Source organism: Capsicum annuum, chromosome 12, assembly GCF_002878395.1.
Source record: "Capsicum annuum cultivar UCD-10X-F1 chromosome 12, UCD10Xv1.1, whole genome shotgun sequence".
Classification (NCBI taxonomy): domain Eukaryota; kingdom Viridiplantae; phylum Streptophyta; class Magnoliopsida; order Solanales; family Solanaceae; genus Capsicum; species Capsicum annuum.
In genome coordinates, this window is record NC_061122.1 from 1690414 (window position 1) to 1710445 (window position 20032).

Consider the following 20032-nt stretch of genomic DNA (forward strand, 5'->3'; position numbering starts at 1 on the left):
GTGTATTCTTATAAAGTGGGGTCTGAAAGAATGAAGTATACGCAACAACGACAACATACTTAGTGTGTCTCGCAAAGTTGAGTTTGAAAAAATAGCGTGTACGCAACAACAATAATATACTTAATATATTCTCGCAAAATGGGGTGTTATACTCAATCGATCTCACTAACTCAGATGAATTGGAGGGACTATTTACGATAAACTCTATTATGTCCCATCCATAAGATTCTACAACAATTTTTTTTTTAACTTTCCAAATAATGATAATTTTCTTGACCAAAATACCCTTAACCCCTTCTTCTTCTTCTTCTTGTTCACTCTACTTAGCTCTTCTTAAACCCTAGCTACATATATACACGCCGATTTTTTTTCACTCTCCACATACACACCACAACAATGGAAGATATATGTGAAGGCAAAGATTTCTCTTTTCCAAATGAAGAAACAAAAATTCTCAAATGGTGGGAAACCGCAAAAGCCTTCGAAACCCAGCTCGAAAAAACCCGAAACAAACCCGAATACATTTTCTACGACGGTCCACCATTTGCTACCGGGTTGCCTCATTACGGTCATATATTAGCTGGTACGATCAAGGACATTGTGACCCGGTATCAATCCATGACGGGTCATCATGTGACCCGAAGATTTGGTTGGGATTGTCACGGGTTACCTGTTGAACATGAAATTGATGAGAAACTTGGGATTAAGATGAAGCAACAAGTGATTGATATGGGGATTGATAAGTATAATGAGGAGTGTAGGTCAATATTTACGAGGTATGTTGGCGAGTGGGAGAAGACGGTGGTGAGGATGGGGAGGTGGATTGATTTTGAGAATGGGTATAAGACTATGGATTTGAAGTTTATGGAGAGTGTTTGGTGGGTTTTTGCTCAGTTGTATCAAAAGGGGCTCGTTTATCGTGGCTTCAAGGTATGCCCTTTTAGGTCACACTCGGTTTTATAATGTATCGTATTTTACATCATACTGTATTGTTTTAATGAGTATGTATTTTTTATTGTTACATAATGTTGCACATCAATAATTTGAAGGATAAACCTATGATAAAAGTAGGTATAGAGTAGAGCTACGATAAAAAGGTAGGGTAAAGGATAATGTAAGGTTATTAAATAGTAAAGAGCTACTGCCTCATTATGGGCACATATTAGCGGGTAGGATCAAGGACATTGTGACCTGATACCAATCGATGATGGGTCATCATGTGACCCTAAGATTTGGTTGGGATTGTCATGGGTTACCTGTTGAACATGAAATTGATGAGAAACTGGGGATTAAGATGAAGCAACAAGTGATTGATATGGGGATTGATAAGTATAATGAGGAGTGTAGGTCAATTGTTACGAGGTATGTTGGCGAATGGGAGAAGACGGTGGTGAGGATGGGAAGGTGGATTGATTTTGAGAATGGGTATAAGACTATGGATTTGAAGTTTATGGAGTGTTTTGGTGGGTTTTTACTCAATTGTATCAAAAGGGGCTTGTTTATCATGGCTCCAAGGTTAGTCATTTTCTTACGTATTTTTTTATAATGTATTGTATTATGTTGTATTGTAATGTGCTGTATTGTTTTAAAGAATGTCTTTTTGTTGTTGCATAATGTCGCACATCAGTAATTTATTGCATAATGTCGCACATCAGTAATTTGAAGGATAAATGTACAATAAAAATAGGTATAGAGTAGAGCTACAATAAGAAGGTAGGGTGAAGGATAAAGTAAGATTATTAAATAATGAAGAGCTACTACCTCATTACAGGCAAATTTTAGTAGGTACTATCAAGGACATTGTGACCCGATACCAATCAATGAAGGATCATCATGTGACCCGAATATTTGTGTGGGATTATGAAATTGATGAGAAACTTGGGATTTAGATGAAACAACAAGTGATTGATATGGAGATTGATAAGTATAATGAAGAATGTAGGAGTATTGTTACGCAGTATGTTGGTAAGTGGGAGAAGACGGTGGTGAGAATGGGGAGGTGGATTGATTTTGAGAATGGGTATGACTATGAATTTCAAGTTTATGGAGAGTGTTTGGTGGGTTTTTGCTCAGTTGTATCAAAAGGGGCTCGTTTATCGAGGTTTCAAGGTTTGTTCCTTTTTCCTTACGTTGCATTTTTATAATGTACTGTATTATGTTGTATTATATCGTAGTGTATTGTTTTAATGAATATGTGTTTTTCTGTTATTACATAATGTCGCACATCAGTAATTTGAAGGATAAATGCACAATAAAAGTAGGTATAGAGTAGAGCTATGATAAAAAGGTACGGTAAAGGATAAAATGAGATTATTAAATAATGAAGAGCTACTACTTCATTACGGGCACATATAAGCAGGTAGGATCAAGGACATTGAGACCTGATTCCAATTAATGACGAGTCATCATGTGACCCAAAGATTCGGGTGGGATTATGAAATTGATGAGAAACTTGGGATTAAGATGAAACAACAAGTGATTGATATGAGGATTGATAAGTATAATGAGGAACGTAGGAGTATTGTTACGAGGTATGTCGGGGAGTTGGAGAAGACGGTGGTGAGAGTGGGGAGGTGGATTGACTTTCGGAATGGGTATAAGACTATGAATTTGAAGTTTATGGAGAGTGTTTGGTGGGTTTCCGCTCAGTTGTTTTAGAAGGGTTTTGTTTATCAAGGTTTTAAGGTTAGGATGGCAAAGGGGTGGTGCGGGTTTTAGGCTACGCGGGGCAGTGCGGGTTTTTGGCTATGCGGGTGTGGGGCAAGATGAAGTAAGTTTTTTTAAATGGTGCGGGTTGGGGCGGGTTGCGGCTTCAAATTTAAAAAGCTAAAACTTAGTATTATTCTCGTGAATCTAACCTAAAATTATATGTATTCTTTACTTAAAATTTTATCATACTTAAAACGACATATATAACACTACAAATAAATAATTTCATAATTTTTCTTTTCAGACCGGTACAATAGTTTTATAACTCAAAGTATCAAACAAAAGTTTAAAGGTTTTTCCTTGCTAAATCACTTTGCCATGCTTAACTTATTTAATTTATCTATAGCAAGGACTTAAATAATCAGATAAACTAATTGATCTCTAATTTTAATTTCTTGATTCATCTTATAAATGAAAAACAAATGTTTCATAAAAGAAAAAAAAAGTGGGGCGGTGCGGTGCGAGTATGCGCAGGTATGAGTGTGGGGCGGGTTTATGCGGGTTTAAAGGTGATGCAGGGCGGTTTTTAAATTTGCGGGTTTTTTCTAAACCCGCACCACATCCGCCTCGCCCCATTGCCACCCCTATTTAAGGTCTGTTCATTTTTCTCTTACACTCTGTTTTATAGCATCGTATTTTATTGTATTTTGCTATATTGCGTCGTGTTGTACTGTTTCAATGAATATAACGTTTGAATGGATTGTATGGTCTTCTATCGTTACATAATGTCACCCTGAAGATAAGCGTACTAGAAAAATAGGGTGTGTGATAGAGATAATATAAAAGGTGAGGTAAAAGATGAAATAAGATTATTTAATAAGTAAAGAGCTACTACATCATTACAAACACATATTAGGTTCAAATTCCAGTGAAGACAGAGACAAAAACACCAGGTGATTCTTTCCATGTGTCCTAGCATTGATGGACAGAGTTATCAGATCTATTGTTGGTGGAAGGTAGCAGTTTTAGTAGGGCTGTAGGGACGGCGATGATGATGATGGATATAATTATAATGACGGAGGTGGTAGGTATGATGACGGTTGTCAGTAGTAGTTGACGGTGTTGATTGCAGGTGGTGGTTGTGATTGAAAGGTGGTTAGTGGTGCTGACGGGTAATTATGGATAGAGTGGTGGTGAGTATTGTCTCACCCAAAAATACCTCTTAATGATAATAAGTCTTTATTCTAGATCTTAATGATTAAGACCTATTCAAACTAATTAAGTGCTTAAATTTTAATAAAAACAAATGCGCCTAATGGCCTATGGTCTGAACCATTTAGATTTAGACCTCCATTAAGTACAAACAAATGAGGCCTTAATATCCGACCCCTCACACCTCCTCACTGGCACACCTCTTCACATGCCGAACCATTTCAGCCTCACTTTCCTTATCTTGTTCTCCACGGAGGCCACGCGCACCTTGCCCCGTAGATCTTTGTTCCAAATCGTATCTTCCCTAGACCCTGATATGCCTACACATCCATCTGAATATCCTCATCTCCGCTACTTTCATCTTATTAACATGTGCATTCTTGACTGGTCAACACGCCGTCCCATACAACAAAGTAGGTCTAAAAGTCTAATCACCGCTCCATAGAACTTTAAAATTTTGTAATACTGTAACCTTTCTCAAAAATAAAAAAATATGTATTCGGGTTGAGGAAAACATTCTTTTTCCTGCTGTGGCGTCCGCCTGTCTCCGCCTCTCTGGGATTGTTTGTGAATCTACCAGCCAGCATTCTTGAACTCATATGGGTGTTGGATAAACTTTTTCACCAATATTGGAGCTGATGGGCTCACACCTGTGTAGTTGGGTTTGAAAGAAATTTGATCTTTTCCTGATTTTTGTGTTTGCAGGTTATGCCTTATAGTACTGGTTTGAAGACTCCTTTATCCAATTTTGAAGCTAATTCAAATTACAAGGTCCGTAATGAAAATCATTTAGCTGTGCACGAAGTGCATTTTTTTTTCTCCTTGTTCTTGTGATTGCTTTTTTATGTGATTATATGAAATTGTGTTTGTTTCATCAAGAAGTTAAAAAATTAGTTTCCATTTTGGGTGTGGTGCAGGAAGTAAGTGACCCAGAAATCATGGTTTCCTTCCCGATAGTCGATGATCCCGAGGGTGCATCCTTTGTTGCTTGGACCACAACTCCTTGGACTCTTCCAAGTAATCTTGCTCTTTGTGTTAACGCCAATTTTGTATACGTCAAGGTTAGTCCTTTAGTAAAACTTCTGGTTTGAAATTTGTATGAATTGTTGCTTTAATTGGATTTACAGTACTTTGAGGGCTTTTTGTTACTTTAACTTATCATTGTGCTTCAAATGTGGTTTAATAATGTTGTTATTAAGGTCAAAGGTCTTCAGTTTTATTATTTCATACTCTGTAATGTGCTGCTATTTCATTACATTTAATCAAATTGTACATGTGATGACAGTCATTTAATTGGAGTGTGCAAGTCTCTTGATAATATTTATTCAGTTTAAGCAAAAACATATGCATCATATTTCCTTCTCATTGGTATGAAACAGGTGTGTAAATCTGGAAATATTTTAATCTAAGCTTGATAAGGTTGATTTGATAATACGAGCAGGTTCGCAATAAATTCAACGGGAAGATTTTTGTGGTGGCGGAGTCTCGATTGTCCGAGCTACCAGTTGAGAAGGCGAAAAAGGTCATGCCAAATGGACCTGCTGCTGATGCTCAAACCCCAAATTCTAAGACAAAGACCTCTGGTGGTAAATCAAAGAATACGGAAACGTATGAGGTGATGGATAAATTTCCTGGGTCGTCCCTTGTGGGGAAGAAGTGAGGAATTTTCTTCTTGAACTTTGTCAATTGATATGCTGCACAAAATACTGTTCTTGTTGTCCGGAATATGGTAGCTAGTATCTTGAATGAAAATTGACAAGTGTGTATAACTTATGGTATCTAGCATCAAAGTTAACTTATATAGATCTTTGATCAAGAAAACTTATATAGGTTTTCAATGCAGGTACATTCCTCTATTCGATTACTTCAAAGATTTTTCTGATTCAGCATTCAGAGTCGTTGCGGATGATTATGTGACATCTGACAGTGGTACTGGAATTGTTCATTGTGCTCCTGCCTTTGGTGAGGACGACAATCGTGTTTGTATAGAAAATGGCATAATCAAGAAGGTTCGGAAACTTATGAAACTTCAATGTGTTCTTGCAATAATCCTATTTGCCTGTAATACAAACATGTTTCATTGTCTGTATATGCGTACATGCTCTCGAACTTATATGCTTTCTTGTTGGCTTTTGGCTGTGTAAGATGTTCTTAGAAGTGTTAGGACTTGCGCATGAGTTTATCACTTTTTCTTTCCGATGACTGATGCAAAATCTGACTTGGGACACCCATTCTTCCTAGGAAAATGTACTGGAATATCATCTCCGGGGCTTGTCAAAATATTAGGAGCTGATGGAAGTACATTGTGAATTATGGAGTTTTTCTTGCTCTTTCTTTGCAAACTATGTGCCATATATTGTAACTGCAAGCCATTTCCCCAAATGTTTGTCTAAATCAGCCTTTTTGTATATGTTTTGTTTAATGATATTGTGACCTTGAGCTCCGACGAAATTGACTTGTCTGGATTTTGCTTTCTGTAGGGGGAGAGCTTGATTGTGGCGGTAGATGATAATGGCCGCTTTACTGAGAGAATTACTGACTTCAGAGACAAATACGTTAAGGAAGCAGATAATGATATCACGCAAGCAGTGAAGGATAAAGGAAGACTAGTTAAATCTGGAAAGTTTATGCATTCTTACCCTTTTTGCTGGAGATCTGACACACCTCTGATTTACAGAGCAGTTCCTAGCTGGTTTATTATGGTGGAAAAGATTAAGGATCAATTGTTAGAGAACAATAAGCAAACCTACTGGGTTCCTGATTTTGTGAAGGAAAAACGGTTCCACAATTGGTTAGAAAATGCAAGGGACTGGGCTGTTAGCCGAAGTAGGTTCTGGGGTACTCCTCTTCCTGTGTGGGTTAGTGAGGATGGTGAAGAGATAGTTGTTATGGACTCCATTGAAACACTGGAAAAGCTCTCTGGTGCTAAGGTGACTGACTTGCATCGGCACTATATTGATCACATTACCATCCCATCCCGTCGGGGGCCTGAATTTGGCGTTCTTCGACGCGTGGAGGATGTATTTGATTGCTGGTTTGAAAGTGGGTCAATGCCTTATGCTTATATCCACTATCCTTTTGAGAATGTTGAGCTCTTTGAGAACAATTTCCCCGGTCATTTTGTGGCAGAAGGTCTCGATCAAACTCGTGGATGGTTCTACACCCTTATGGTCCTTTCCACCGCCCTTTTTGGGAAACCTGCTTTCAGAAACCTCATTTGCAATGGTCTTGTCCTGGCTGAAGATGGGAAGAAGATGAGTAAACGATTAAAGAACTATCCTCAACCATCAGAAGTTATCAATGATTATGGAGCTGATGCATTGCGTTTATACCTGATAAACTCTCCCGTTGTCCGTGCTGAACCTCTGCGCTTTAAGAAAGAGGGAGTTTTTGCTGTGGTGAAAGATGTTTTCTTGCCATGGTATAATGCATATAGGTTCCTTGTTCAGAATGCAAAAAGACTTGAGATTGATGGGTTTGGACCATTCATTCCTACTGATCAAAAAACTTTGCGGTGTTCTTCGAATGTCCTAGACCAGTGGATCAATTCTGCAACTCAGAGCTTAGTCCATTTCGTTCGGCAAGAAATGGATGCTTATAGATTGTACACGGTTAGTTTTCCAATCTTGTCGGATGCCAAATCTAGCTTCATATCTTCAACTATTTACATGGAGCTTACGAACCTCTATAATTATCTTCAAACCGGATTCCTTCAAATGTTTGTGTGGAGTCCTAATTTTGATGTCTGAACAAGAATATCCATATGTTTGTATTTCATTGCGTAGATGCTTCTCAGATTTTTATATGGTTAAAGCTGGAAACTCAGCAAGTAGGCACACATGGACTCTTTGTAGAAGTTTGTGGTTATAAGAGATGTTTGATCCTCAAGTTCACGTCTATGGTTGAAGATGGAAAGCAGATTGAAACAAATGGTCTCTTTACCGAAGTGTGTGGTTTTAGGAAATTTATAAGTCGCAGGTACATCCGTGTTAATGTTTTGTCTATTTATCCTCTTTGCAGGTGGTTCCGTATCTCCTAAAGTTTCTTGATAATTTAACTAATATCTATGTGCGGTTCAATCGGAAGAGACTAAAAGGCCGTACTGGTGAGGGAGACTGCAGAACTGCTCTTTCAACTCTTTACTTTGTAAGTGCAATTCTTACTGTTATAATAGATCTTGAAGTTCATGTTGTTGGCATATTGTGAGGTTGTGTGGTCTTGGGCTCTGTGCCTGATGCTGTTCAAGATTTAACTCTTGCTGCTAGTCCTTGTTTAGTTTCTTATTGTAACCGATATGTGTAGCATGGCACAGTCATATAGAAGAAATATGTGATGAATGAGATTCATATGTTACGGTACTTATATGAATAATTGAAGCCCACCCCCAAGTTGCACAAAATAGCTTATTTCTTTTGTTGTGCCTACTTGGAGTTCTTCTGCCAGTGGCTTTCCAACACTATAGGTCCTTAATTTGACAGGTGCTTCTGACTGCATGTAAAGCTATGGCGCCACTAACTCCTTTCTTCACCGAGGTTCTTTACCAAAATTTGCGGAAAGTTTGCAAAGGATCAGAGGAGAGCATTCACTATTGCAGCTATCCTGAAGTGGAAGGGGAGGTACTTATTTTTTCCTATTGTACTTTCTTGCCGTTCCTCAAATATGAGGTGCAGAAATTTGCATTCTTCTCTGCCTTAAGTTTGTTTCATGCATGTTTAAAATCATTTCAGAGGTGGGAGCGTATTGAGCAGAGTGTTAATAGGATGATGACAATTATTGACCTTGCACGAAATATTCGTGATCGTCACAGCAAACCTATTAAAACTCCGCTAAGGTTGAGCCTCTGCACTTTTTTCTCCCCAAGCCCCACAGAAAAAAGGCAAAAGCTCATGTTGGTTTGGTTTCTTTCAGGGAAATGGTGGTTGTACATCCGGATTCAGAATTCCTTGATGACATTGCGGGCAAACTAAGAGAGGTCTGTTATCGTGTTGGCTTTTACAGGCATTCCATGATGCCTTTGAGCTGTTATTAAACAATTATTCTATTATATAATTTTTATATAATGTCTATAATCCTTATAAAAAAATATAATCTCTATATCCAATATTTTCATTATTTCAGTAAACTAATATATCAATGTGAAAAAGTTGGAGCACACTTGTAGAAAAGTCGGAGCACGGTTAAGAGTTTTTAGGTTGGTTACGCAAAAGCAGTTCCACATTTTCTTGTGTTTTGTTAGCTGTGCAGAAAAGCTACGGAGTTTTCTTTTTTCAAGTAAAGAAAAACTATGTCTCTTTTATTTATTTATTTCTGACATGGAGCCACCAGTATCAGTTTAATCTTAGTTAAGGTTCAGGATTAGAATGAAGCAAATCTTGGATTGTTAGATATTCTGGAAAAAGCTTCCCGTAAGAGGAAGAACATGGAATTTCAGAGGTGCAGGTGAAGTAGGTTGGATGAATGAAGAGGGAGAGTTTGGGAGTAGGAGGACGAATAGGACTGACAGAAGGGTTAAAAGCAGAGTGAGCTTACCATCCCACTCAACATACGCGTGAGGATGGAGAAGATAATGTTTTTGGGACGTGGATTGCATGTGTGGGATTTAACTGTGTTGTTAATGGAACTTATTAAATTAAAAGTTACCATTCAGTCCTAAAACTAGGTGCAGCATGGGGAGCTATTCTTCTTGCTTAGGTAGCAAATAGCGATATACTAGTTCTAATGAAGAATATGTTGGTGATTAGGAAATAAAACAGAATTTTTTTGACCCGTTTTGACATGGAAACAGTTGGACCTTTCTTAGAAAGTAACAGAATCATTTCTTAAGACAATCACCCCTCCTATTATCTTTTATTGTGTTTCCTGAAAACTCAAAAAAGAAACATTTTTCTTTGTTTGGAGATGCCTGAATAGACATTTGAATGTTCATATTTTGGAATATTGTGCTCAAGTACAAAGGCAATAACCATACAGTAGCATTTAGAAAAAGGTTTAGGGATTTTGTGATATACTTTAGCAATGGCGACTTCTCTCAAATGGAAACAATATTGACTGCTATGCTTCAGTGTCAAGCTTGTCGGAGCTGATTATCAATCCTCTATATCCATTCTGCTTTATGTGAGTTTATATGCCTGATTTGTTGAAGCTTCAAGTGCTTATGCTGGAACCACTTTCATTCCTGATTAATGATTTCCTGTCGCTGGGTTGATTTATCCCCCTTTTAGTACCAAAGAGCATCTCAAGAGAAGTTGTTCTACTTATGCACTTTGCAGTAACTTTGTTATATTTACTAAAGGGCTTCTCTGATTTTTATATGGTCCCTGATTTAATAAGTTTATCTGATTAAATTAGGTTCCTTATTCACAATAAACTTCGGCTGATACAGAAAAAGTCCTACTTTAGGGCTACCAACTCTCGCTTCAATAAATTGAATTTCTAATTAATTCTCTAATAATCAACACTTAGAATAATGATGTATATTTATAATAATCCTAACCAAATGGGTAAAGATATTTTCCTGTGTTAGTATAATGATGTCCGTCATAGTTTTTTGTCCCTTTTACCTTTTCTTTTCTGTATTATGCCATCTTATTTAATTTTTGGTGGTTGGTTGTTCTTGTGATTGCAGTATGTACTCGAAGAGCTAAACATTAAGTCTTTGGTCCCATGCAATGATACATTGAAGTATGCTTCTCTGCGTGCAGAGCCAGATTTCAGGTGATCTTGATGTCATGTGTGATGTGCCAAGTTTTTCTTCATTTGTTGTTCTCTGAATTAACCTTATTAACTGTTCCTGTTGCCTCAGTGTGTTAGGAAAAAGGTTGGGGAAGTCGATGGGTGTTGTTGCCAAGGAAGTTAAGGCCATGTCAACAGCAGATATTATTGCTTTTGAGAAAGCGGGAGAAATTACAATTGCTTCACATACTTTGAAGCTTAGTGATATCAAGGTGAATCTGATGTTTACTTGCTTCTTTAAATTCCTCATACTTGGCAGTCTTTGAAAGAGTATGGCGGTTCTATTATGGGTTTTCTTTTGTTGGCTATATTGAACCCTGGGGACAAAACGGTAGAATAGATCAGTTGGCTGTCAGGACTGGAAATAAAGGAAAAAATGGTAGCTGGAGAAGCAAAGTTCCTTCAACTTTATGCTGGCCCTATTTAGTAATTGCAAGATAAGCCTCAAAAGGGCTTCCAGTTCGTGAATCTCTGTCCTTATTTTTTGGCTTGAAGAGGGCTACGTAAGTTGCTGAAAAAGAGAACTAATGGAGAAGGGTGGGAGGAGAAAAGGAATTGCATGTGTTGAATCGTCTTGTTATTATAGTTAAGTCAAACCTCTTTATGTAGAAATCTGTTTCTGCTCATCAGAATTAGTTTTGAGTTATGCTTTGGCAGAAGAAATGAAATTTAGTGCTACAACAGACAAGTACATATTAATTTGAAGCAGGAATTTAGGTTTTGAATAACTTAAGATTTTCTTTTGTTCACCTGAATATTCAAAATTAGAAGAGATTTATTGCTGATTTGGCAAATCTTGCACAGTTGCACTGCATCAAAATGCTTGAATTAATTATTATTATTGTTATTGTTGTTATTATTATACCGTAACTCAAATTTTTAATGTACTTGTAGATTGTTCGGGGTTTTAAACGTCCTGATAATATGAAGGACGATGAAATCGATGCGGCAGGGGATGGTGAGCATCTCCTCCTTCACAAGTTCAATCTTTTTTACGTTTCATCTGATTTCATACAGTTTTATTTCATTCTTTGCACATGCAGGTGATGTTTTGGTGATACTGGATTTGGGTGTTGATGATTCACTCGTTGAGGCTGGAGTTGCTCGGGAGGTATTCTCGGAAGTCATTCTCAATAGGATTGAATTGCAGATATCATCCATTTATTACTTGTATTTTGATTGGTTACTGTTATGTGGGGAGATTCCTGATAAATGAATTTGGTGCTGAACTCTGCGTGCAGGTTGTGAATAGGATCCAGAAACTGAGAAAGAAAGCCGGGCTTGAACCCACTGACATGGTAGAGGTTTTCTTCAAGTCTTTGGATGATGATAAAACAGTTTCTGAGCAGATTTTGAAGTCTCAGGTATCTTCTGAGGTCCACAGCATTACTCGATGCTTTCTATTTTATTAAGACAACTGGCTTTGTGAAATCTGTCGTTCTAGATAGAGAAGGAGATTTAGAGATTTGTTGGATCCTCTAAGTCCTTGGTTGTGGAACTTCCGAATGCGAGTTTGGGGGTGGCAAGTGCAGCTTCCATGGGAAAGAACAATGGATAGGGAACTAGAGGAATAAAAGCCGGGAATAAGTAAGAGAAAAAAGAACAATAAGCTGCTGACATGGCAGAAGTTTGGCGTGGATAGAGCATAGAGGAGGATGGTGGGAAAAAGAGAATTTCTGACTGTAAAAGGTAGGGGGTGGATCTTTGATGTAGTACGAATGGAGGTTGGTTGAAAGGGGACTGGTGTTTGATGCAGGATGAGAAAAAGACAAACCGTTCATTGGTTTTCTTTTTTTCTTTTTTGGGTTGGAGTGGAAGAAATTAAATGAAGAGGCTGAAAACTTAATATCATATGCTCGAACTGTATAGTTCTTTAAGGAAGGACTAATGTCTTTGTGAGGTTGAAATGGTTATTTTCCAGATAGTGAAGGTCCGGGGGGTGGATTGTGGAAGAAATTAAATGAAGAGGCTGAAAACTTAATATCATATGCTCGAACTGTATAGTTCTTTAAGGAAGTACTAATGTCTTTGTGAGGTTGAAATGGTTATTTTCCAGATAGTGAAGGTCCGGGGGGGGGGGGGGGGGGGGAATTAAAGGGAGGGGCTGGAGGGGGGGGGGGGGGGGGGGGGGGGGGGGGGGGTGTTCTGTTCGACCTTAAATGAAGTATTGGGTTTCTATCTATATATTGGGCTTAGTCAGGCCACCACATTCCATACTTTTTCTTTGATCTTTTTCCATTAATTTCTTTATCTACCTTTACATGGTAGCTTTAATGCAAGGTAAGGCTGCGTACAATAGACCCTTGCGGCCGGGCCCTTCACCGGATCTTGCGCATACCGGGGGAGCTTTAGTGCACCGGGCTGCCCCTTTTTTTTACTTAGTAGCTTAGTGCACCTTCACTCTTAAAAGGCTAGTGCATGCTTGCTTAAATTGCCAAAACCCAACTTGTTTGTGCCTCTTTGTTTGTCCACCCTTTTTAATAACTAATTTGGCGTTACAGGAATCATACATTAAAGGCAGCATTGGATGTCCTTTGCTTCGTGCTGAAGCGATCTCTTCAAATGCAGTAAGTTCTGTGGCCGCTTCCTCGTTGTTTCTGTATATTAATTTCAGAGCTAGTTTCTCACTTGAATACATCTCTTATTATTAGAAAGAAAAATGTTTCCTAGTTTCTTGTACACCGGTTAACAAGTTTCGTAAGTTGCAGATAACTATTGCTGAAGAGAGTTTCCATGGAATCTCAAACTTGTCCTTTGTGATCACCTTAGCAAGACCAAGTCAATAGTGCTTGATTCAGATGCCATCCACGCTGACGCTTTATACGTAGGTCGAATTTAACGTTTTTGTTTCGGTAATTTTGGTCGTTCCGAGGCGGTTTTCTGTTTCCAAACCAGCTTCATCTTGCAGGAACAACACAGTATTCTCAAGCAAAGGGCAAAATTTGTACCAAAAAATCTTCATAATACAGAGTTTTATGACCATCTCTAGGGATGGCAATGGACCGGGTGCGGGGCAAACCTGCATTGATCCATGAGGTCTTCAAAGGTGTGATTATTTTACCATTTGAAGAGTGAAACAATTTCTTCATTGACAATGACAGTTCAAAATTTAGATAATTTGAGCTCGAAGTACTAATCTTTACAAAACTGTATCAGCATAGTTTTTGAATGTATAATTGGGAAAAGGTCCTGATTTACCCTTCAACTTTGCAATTCGGAGATGATGTGCCTTCCCTTTAAAAAGGTGTAATCCGAACATGTATCATTTGAAATTGCTCAGTTTATGCATCTGTTAAATTTTGGTAGATCCTTACTCTTTAAGTTAGAAAATTCATCGTATGAAATGCATGTACTTTACCCTTTTCAGATCCCATTTTGTGGGGATACACTGGGTATGTTGTTGAACGTTAGAAAATTGTTTGGTATTTTATCCGTCAAGGTTTGACTGGTGGAATTTGTGTTTGAAATTATGGCCTTTTAGGCTTCGAGATCTCAGGCAAATTTGACTCTTATATTGAGCTACTAGTTTTTATAGCTATAGCCAATTCATAACAGCTCCAAACTAGTACTCCCTTCGTTCTTCGTTTGGTTTTACTTGTCACAAATTAAGATAACACACCTATTAAAGAAAAATAATTAACATGACTATTTTACCATAGCATCTTTATTAAATGATGTTTACATTGTATCTTGAAATTCATTTAAAGAAAAAGCAATTAATGCTGAGGTAAAATAGGAAAACAGAAGTTTTAGGTGAAATAGGAAAATAGAAGTATTCTCTTGATATATCAAAAATGATAAGTAAAAATAGAAATCTAATTGCGAACGGAAGAAGCACATCCTCGTTCATACAGATTTAAAGGCAATGCTGTACATTCAAAGAGTATGATATAGACAGTTTATACCAATACAAGCGTTAATGACTAATTTACCGGCTCGAATTTGTCACTACCTATGAACCGTACAAAATAAACTTTATCGTTACTCCGAAGCTTTCTCAGGTAACTCATATATCAAAACGAGAAAACTACTTGAATAGACAACAAATTATTCCAAATCAAATCCAACATACTAATATCACAGTTCAAAATTTAATTCAAATAAAGTGATACATTATCCTACTTAATACAGTCCATAACCCATAATTACTTTTAACTTCTCACATCTAAAGGCCCAATAGGCAGATTGATAATCCAATAGCCAAAAGGTAAGAAAGCCCATTTAAATTAGTTGAAGTAGAAGGTAATGTTGGCCCATCAGCTACATCCATTGATACAACATTTCCATCAGCTACATCCATTGATACAACATTTTGGGCCACTTTTTGCTCTTTGGGCTGGATTTTCACAGGCATTTTCAGCCCATTTTTGCAGCTCTCCGTGTTCCCGCTCGCGAAGTACCTGATTCCTTCTCCTTCGAGAGAGATCGTATTCAAACCATCCGTGTACATCTTGATCGGGTTCGTTACATCACACGATGTAAAATCTTCCTCGCTTCTCAGCTCCACCAAACTCTCTTGAGCCGAGGAGTAGGTGAACCCTACTCATATAATATATGCAAAAATGTATAATTATTCTTCAATATGTATAGTATTTTCAAGTAAACTAGTAAAATATAAAGAAATATTTTTTCTTTTATGATAATGATGGTGTTTAAGTCGATTTGTCAATCCTTTGGTTGTTCTAACTTCCATGTGTGGTTAGATTTATCCAATAAAGTTTAGGCAGATGAAAGAAATCATCTCGAGTTGAAATTTTAACAATATATATGTGTGTTCGGGATATAAAGTTAATATATCATAAGAATCGACTCTACAATCAAATATTTATTAAATTTATGTATAACTCTAGTAAATTCAAATTGTAACATTAAAGACTATACTGCTTGTTTACCGAACCTAATGAGGTGTAGCTTATGGAAAAGACAAAGACTTTGTTATCGAGATCATATAATATAATATAATATAATATAATATAAAAAATTAATTTCATTGAAAAACATTGTTATTATATAGAGAATTATCGTTATAAAAAATCTAAACAATAATACATCACATTTTCTAAGAGAGTGAGTTTGTTGAAATAATTTCTTAGCATTTTTTATTTTTGCTGATCATTCAATATCTATTATATATACATATAAAATTAATCTTATATGTATATAATTTAATTTTCCAACGAAAATAAATCATAGAAATGTGTGGTACAAATTTTAGGGACTCACGAGTAGTTGCTTATCTTTCTACAGTAATAATTATTCCAAGTACAATAAAGAATTCATTTTATTTTTCACGTGATTTTGAGTATTGAACTTTTATTATTTATAAATTTATGTAAATATCATAAATTGATATGTTAAAATCACGATTATTTAGATGCTCAAATATCTTTTAATTATGTGACATAATATAACATTTTTCTATATCTAAAATCTTCATGTACCCACAATTGTTTCATAAATATATGTACTGTATAATTTATTTTAAAATAAGAACACGTCAATTGAGACGGGATATATAAAGAAGAATTAATTTTCTCTAAATTCTAAAACAATAACACATCAATTTATATATATAAATTACCCTTCACCATTATTTTAATAGAAAAATATTTATCATTACTTATTTTTACAAAATACATCAAATGTTTATTTGTCAATTTTAACAATGCTATCAAAATAAATTACTGCTAATTTATAAAATCAATTTCAACATCTCAAAGTAATTTTTTAAGCACTAGATGTATATATACTAATCGTATGAGAAGAACCTTTACCACATTTTTCAGGTTATTAATATCGCTCTCTATCGATATAACAATATAATATTAATTATCGCTCAAGTAATATTAATATTTTTAAACTAATAACAACAATATATTTGGTGTATTCTCGCAAGGTTAGAGACAAATTATATAATTTTGAGATAAGCATCTAACACCCACGAAATATGGCCAAAGTTGCTACGACACATTTCAATTTCATGGGATCCTATTACCCCTGAACTTAATTGTAGCGTATTTTTATCACCATTTTGTGCTGATGTGACATTTTTTTTACATAAAATGTGGCAACAAAAAGTGTCATATCAGCTAAAAAAAGATGAAAAAAAAAAACGCCAAAATTTAGTTTGGGGATAAGAAAACCCCTTAAAGTTGAAATATATGGTAGGAAATTTAATCATAATTCGAAAATATTACATGTTTTACTCTATAATTTTTACACTATAGTATTATTGAACTTATAGATACTTATGACTCGATTCTTACTTGATGCTTATAGTTCGACAACTTTTCGAATCCCGCCGGAACAAATATGCCTTCAAATTATAATAAATAATTGGGTATAGCCGTACACATATGTTAATGAAATGGTACATATATGTTTCTCACACAAATGGTAGAGACATACATATATTCAAAGTATGACATAAAATATGTACATGTACGTATCATTTATCCTAATTCGTATATTTATTCTTTTTCCGTTTTAAAATTCATGAACTAATACATACGAAAAAACTATAGAGTAAAGAAAGCTCACAAATTTTATCACCAACTCGGAAAACTCTGTTAGAAGACCAAGAAGCAACATCAGTAGATGGGTCCCACCCTCTATCATCTCCAACAACATGATGTACCTGAACTCCGGCCACCGTCGCCGCCGTGAAAACAACCATCGCCGCCGCCACAAAGAGCAGAACCCTAGCAACCATTTTAGCTGAAAGATAGAAGTAATACTAAGCTTGAAAGTAAAGCAAAGGTAAATGGTATCGTATAATATAAGGTTGTTTTATCACTCTCAAGAAATTGTGCTAAGTATGGGACTTTCTTGGGAATATAACCATGAATCTTAGGGGCTGTTTGGTTCCAAGAAAAAATGTAGCTTTTACCTTTGAAAAAAGAGATTCGAAATATACATAAGCTTCGACAAAATTTGCTGTAACACGGCTCAACTTGGCAGGATCCTATGACCCCCATCGATTATTTATTACTATATTTTTGTGGCATATATTTATCTAGCTGGACCACTGCATGAATACACGCATTCTGAATGTGTAAGGATCTGAAGTGGTCCAGCTGAACAAATATATGTCACAAAAATATGGTAATGAATAGTTGATGAAGGTCATAGAATTCCCACAAAATTGAGGCGTGTTACAACAAGTTTTGTCAAAATTTAAATATATTTTTTACTCTTTTCCCTTAGAATAAAATTTAGTACAACAATAAAATTTAGTACAACAACAACAAATCCAGTATATTTCCACTTAGTGGGGGCTGGGGAGGGTGAAATATACGCAGTCCATACCACTACCTCCGAAAAAGTAGAGAGACTGTTTCCGATAAACCCTTAACTCAAGATAAAAGACCATAGTCAAACGTCGCAAGTTAGAATAAAATTTAGTAATATAGTCAAATTTCTCTATTAACGATTCAGTTAATTTGGATATTTTGTAGTTGTTATAACGAAATGATGTTATGAAAAATATATATTATGATTGAAAGATTGCTTTTGAAGAAAACATAGTCTTTTATGGTTGGGGTGGAGGTAGGATATTAGTTACAGATCCAACGAATTCAGTAAGTTCTGTTTAGACCCTGTGTGTATTAAAAAATTTAATACATGTATAAATGCTTAATTACGATTCAATAACTATGACAATCGTTAATTTGATGACAAGTTGAGAGCTCCTAAACTCTAAATTCCGATGCTGCTTTTAATAGTACTGAAATTTTATTATAGAAGATGAGTGTTACAGTGCATGCATATTCACTATCGAAATAATTTGTATACTTCTCGAGACTCTTGAACTCTAGATCAACTTATACGACATTCTAATAAAAATAACTGAATTTTTGTGATTGTGGATTTGCGCTATATAAGGCTATTAAAAAGAGAAAAAGGTTACTCGTTATCAAAATTCTCTTTATATATTCCTAAAATTTAAGTCTGAAATCTCTAATTAACGAGCTCGCACAATTAAATTCAAACCAAACAACCCTTAAGGAAGTGCCCTTCAATGTGAGGGGTGAGGTGCAATGAGGGGTTCTTGGTAGTTTCCTAAGATATAGGACATAATTGTTGTAACAAGAAAATGAGGTGAAAGTAAAGTGAATGGTTGGTAAAAGAGTTTCTTTCAATTTCTTTTTCATACTATATTGTTGATTTTTATCATTTTTACACGTGTCCTTTTATATTGCCTTTTGTTTCAACTACCCACCATTGGTAAAATAAAAATTGTTACAAATCATGTGTTTAGATTTTCTTACCTAACGTTTTATCCCCCAATAATTCTATAATCGATATTTGAAAATAGATATCATATACTATATTTATAAATATTGATTCGATAATTCGATAATCGATAAATTAAATGAGTCCTAAATGTTGGTTTGTGATGAAAGAAGTAAGTGATGACTAAAAGTGCACCATCTTTATATATTTAAGTACTATAAATGCTAATGGTCAAACTTTAGGGACTATTTTGGTCCTTTTATAAAAATTCACTTGTCAATTATAGTGAATCGCACTCCCGGCACTGCGTTTTACTTGTCATTTGTCTTTCTTTATTTTTTATTTTAAAAAATCATTTAAAAGTATCTTAGCACGTGCTAATCACGTGTTGTTTATTAATTTACTTTATTTTGTTTTACTATTTTTTAAAACCTTTATTTAGTCTCCAATTTGTCTTTATATCTTGAACTTTATTTATTTAATAGGAAAAAGCCAATATTTATGCAATTAATCCTGATTATTTAGGTAGATTCAAATTGGTCGATATGGTAAACTATTATGTGTATTAATGACGGTAATATTTGATTTTGATTTTAATTTCAAATTATAATTTATCAATAATGTATAAATACAAGTGTTGGAAAGATGACAATTTTATACATTAATATGACGGTTAGAATTTATAAAAAGAAAATTCTTTGTTTTTCTTTTAGAAAAGATGTTTAATTTGTGGAAAAATGAAAATAAAGAGATTTATCTTTTCATTGTAGGGTTTCTGACATCTTGTAAGTCTCTAATAAATATTTTATAATTTTTAATACGATAATATTACTATAGTAGTAATTTTACAAATTTAAATACAACAACATTACTCTTGATCGAATACATATTATTTCGTCAATTTTTATTTATCTAATATTAGCTTTATACAGCTCTTAAGTAATGAATAAAATGACAATTTAATATATAATCCTAACAAGTGAATATTTACTCCCTTCTTTCATTTAGCTTGGCTTTTATATGTACTATTAAAATAGATGTTTTAATTTATTTATCTATTTTCATAATTGGATGAAGTTTTATGGACGAATAAAAAATTAATAGAGGGAGTAGATTATATTGCTCTATACAAAAGTATAGAGCCTAAAAAACAGTTTGGTATACTAAAGCTTTCGTTCTATTTAATGTTTGAGAAGGAATTGAA

At 35.3% G+C, this 20032-nt stretch overlaps 2 protein-coding genes across 4 annotated transcripts; one reads left to right on the forward strand and one right to left on the reverse strand.

Annotated features, from left to right (window-relative positions):
* The first annotated feature begins 227 nt into the window (after nt 1-227).
* On the forward strand, nt 228-13898 carry LOC107850553 (isoleucine--tRNA ligase, cytoplasmic). 3 transcript variants are annotated; one of them, XM_016695159.2, is made up of 18 exons: nt 228-930; nt 4567-4632; nt 4779-4922; nt 5303-5517; nt 5705-5870; nt 6342-7472; nt 7882-8007; nt 8340-8477; nt 8589-8692; nt 8770-8833; nt 10487-10575; nt 10664-10805; nt 11488-11551; nt 11637-11704; nt 11835-11957; nt 13095-13160; nt 13302-13417; nt 13502-13898. In XM_016695159.2, the coding sequence occupies exons 1-17, from the start codon at nt 397-399 to the stop codon at nt 13377-13379; spliced, it is 3318 nt and encodes a 1105-aa protein (XP_016550645.2). In that variant the 5' UTR covers nt 228-396; the 3' UTR covers nt 13380-13417; nt 13502-13898. The 3 variants fall into 3 exon arrangements, with proteins under 3 accessions (XP_016550645.2, XP_016550646.2, XP_016550647.1); XM_016695160.2 differs by having other exon boundaries at nt 245-930; nt 13302-13421; XM_016695161.2 differs by lacking the exon at nt 228-930 and adding an exon at nt 1922-2109.
* Nucleotides 13899-14606: 708 nt separating this feature from the next.
* LOC107851546 (mavicyanin) lies at nt 14607-17790 on the reverse strand. Its single transcript, XM_016696607.2, has 2 exons — nt 17134-17790; nt 14607-15132 (listed from the first exon to the last, which is right to left on the reverse strand). The coding sequence occupies exons 1-2, from the start codon at nt 17303-17305 to the stop codon at nt 14759-14761; spliced, it is 546 nt and encodes a 181-aa protein (XP_016552093.1). The 5' UTR covers nt 17306-17790; the 3' UTR covers nt 14607-14758.
* Nucleotides 17791-20032: the final 2242 nt, after the last annotated feature.

Bases quoted from the DNA above. Each gene is read 5' to 3' on its own strand.
- LOC107851546 (XM_016696607.2), bottom strand. From the start codon at position 17,305: ATGGTTGCTAGGGTTCTGCTCTTTGTGGCGGCGGCGATGGTTGTTTTC. The intron at 15,133-17,133 runs GTGAGCTTTCTT...TTATATGAGTAG, and splicing joins CCGAGTTGGTGATAAAATTT to GGTTCACCTACTCCTCGGCT.
- LOC107850553 (XM_016695159.2), top strand. From the start codon at position 397: ATGGAAGATATATGTGAAGGCAAAGATTTCTCTTTTCCAAATGAAGAA. The intron at 931-4,566 runs GTATGCCCTTTT...TTGTGTTTGCAG, and splicing joins TCGTTTATCGTGGCTTCAAG to GTTATGCCTTATAGTACTGG. The intron at 11,705-11,834 runs GTATTCTCGGAA...CTCTGCGTGCAG, and splicing joins AGGCTGGAGTTGCTCGGGAG to GTTGTGAATAGGATCCAGAA.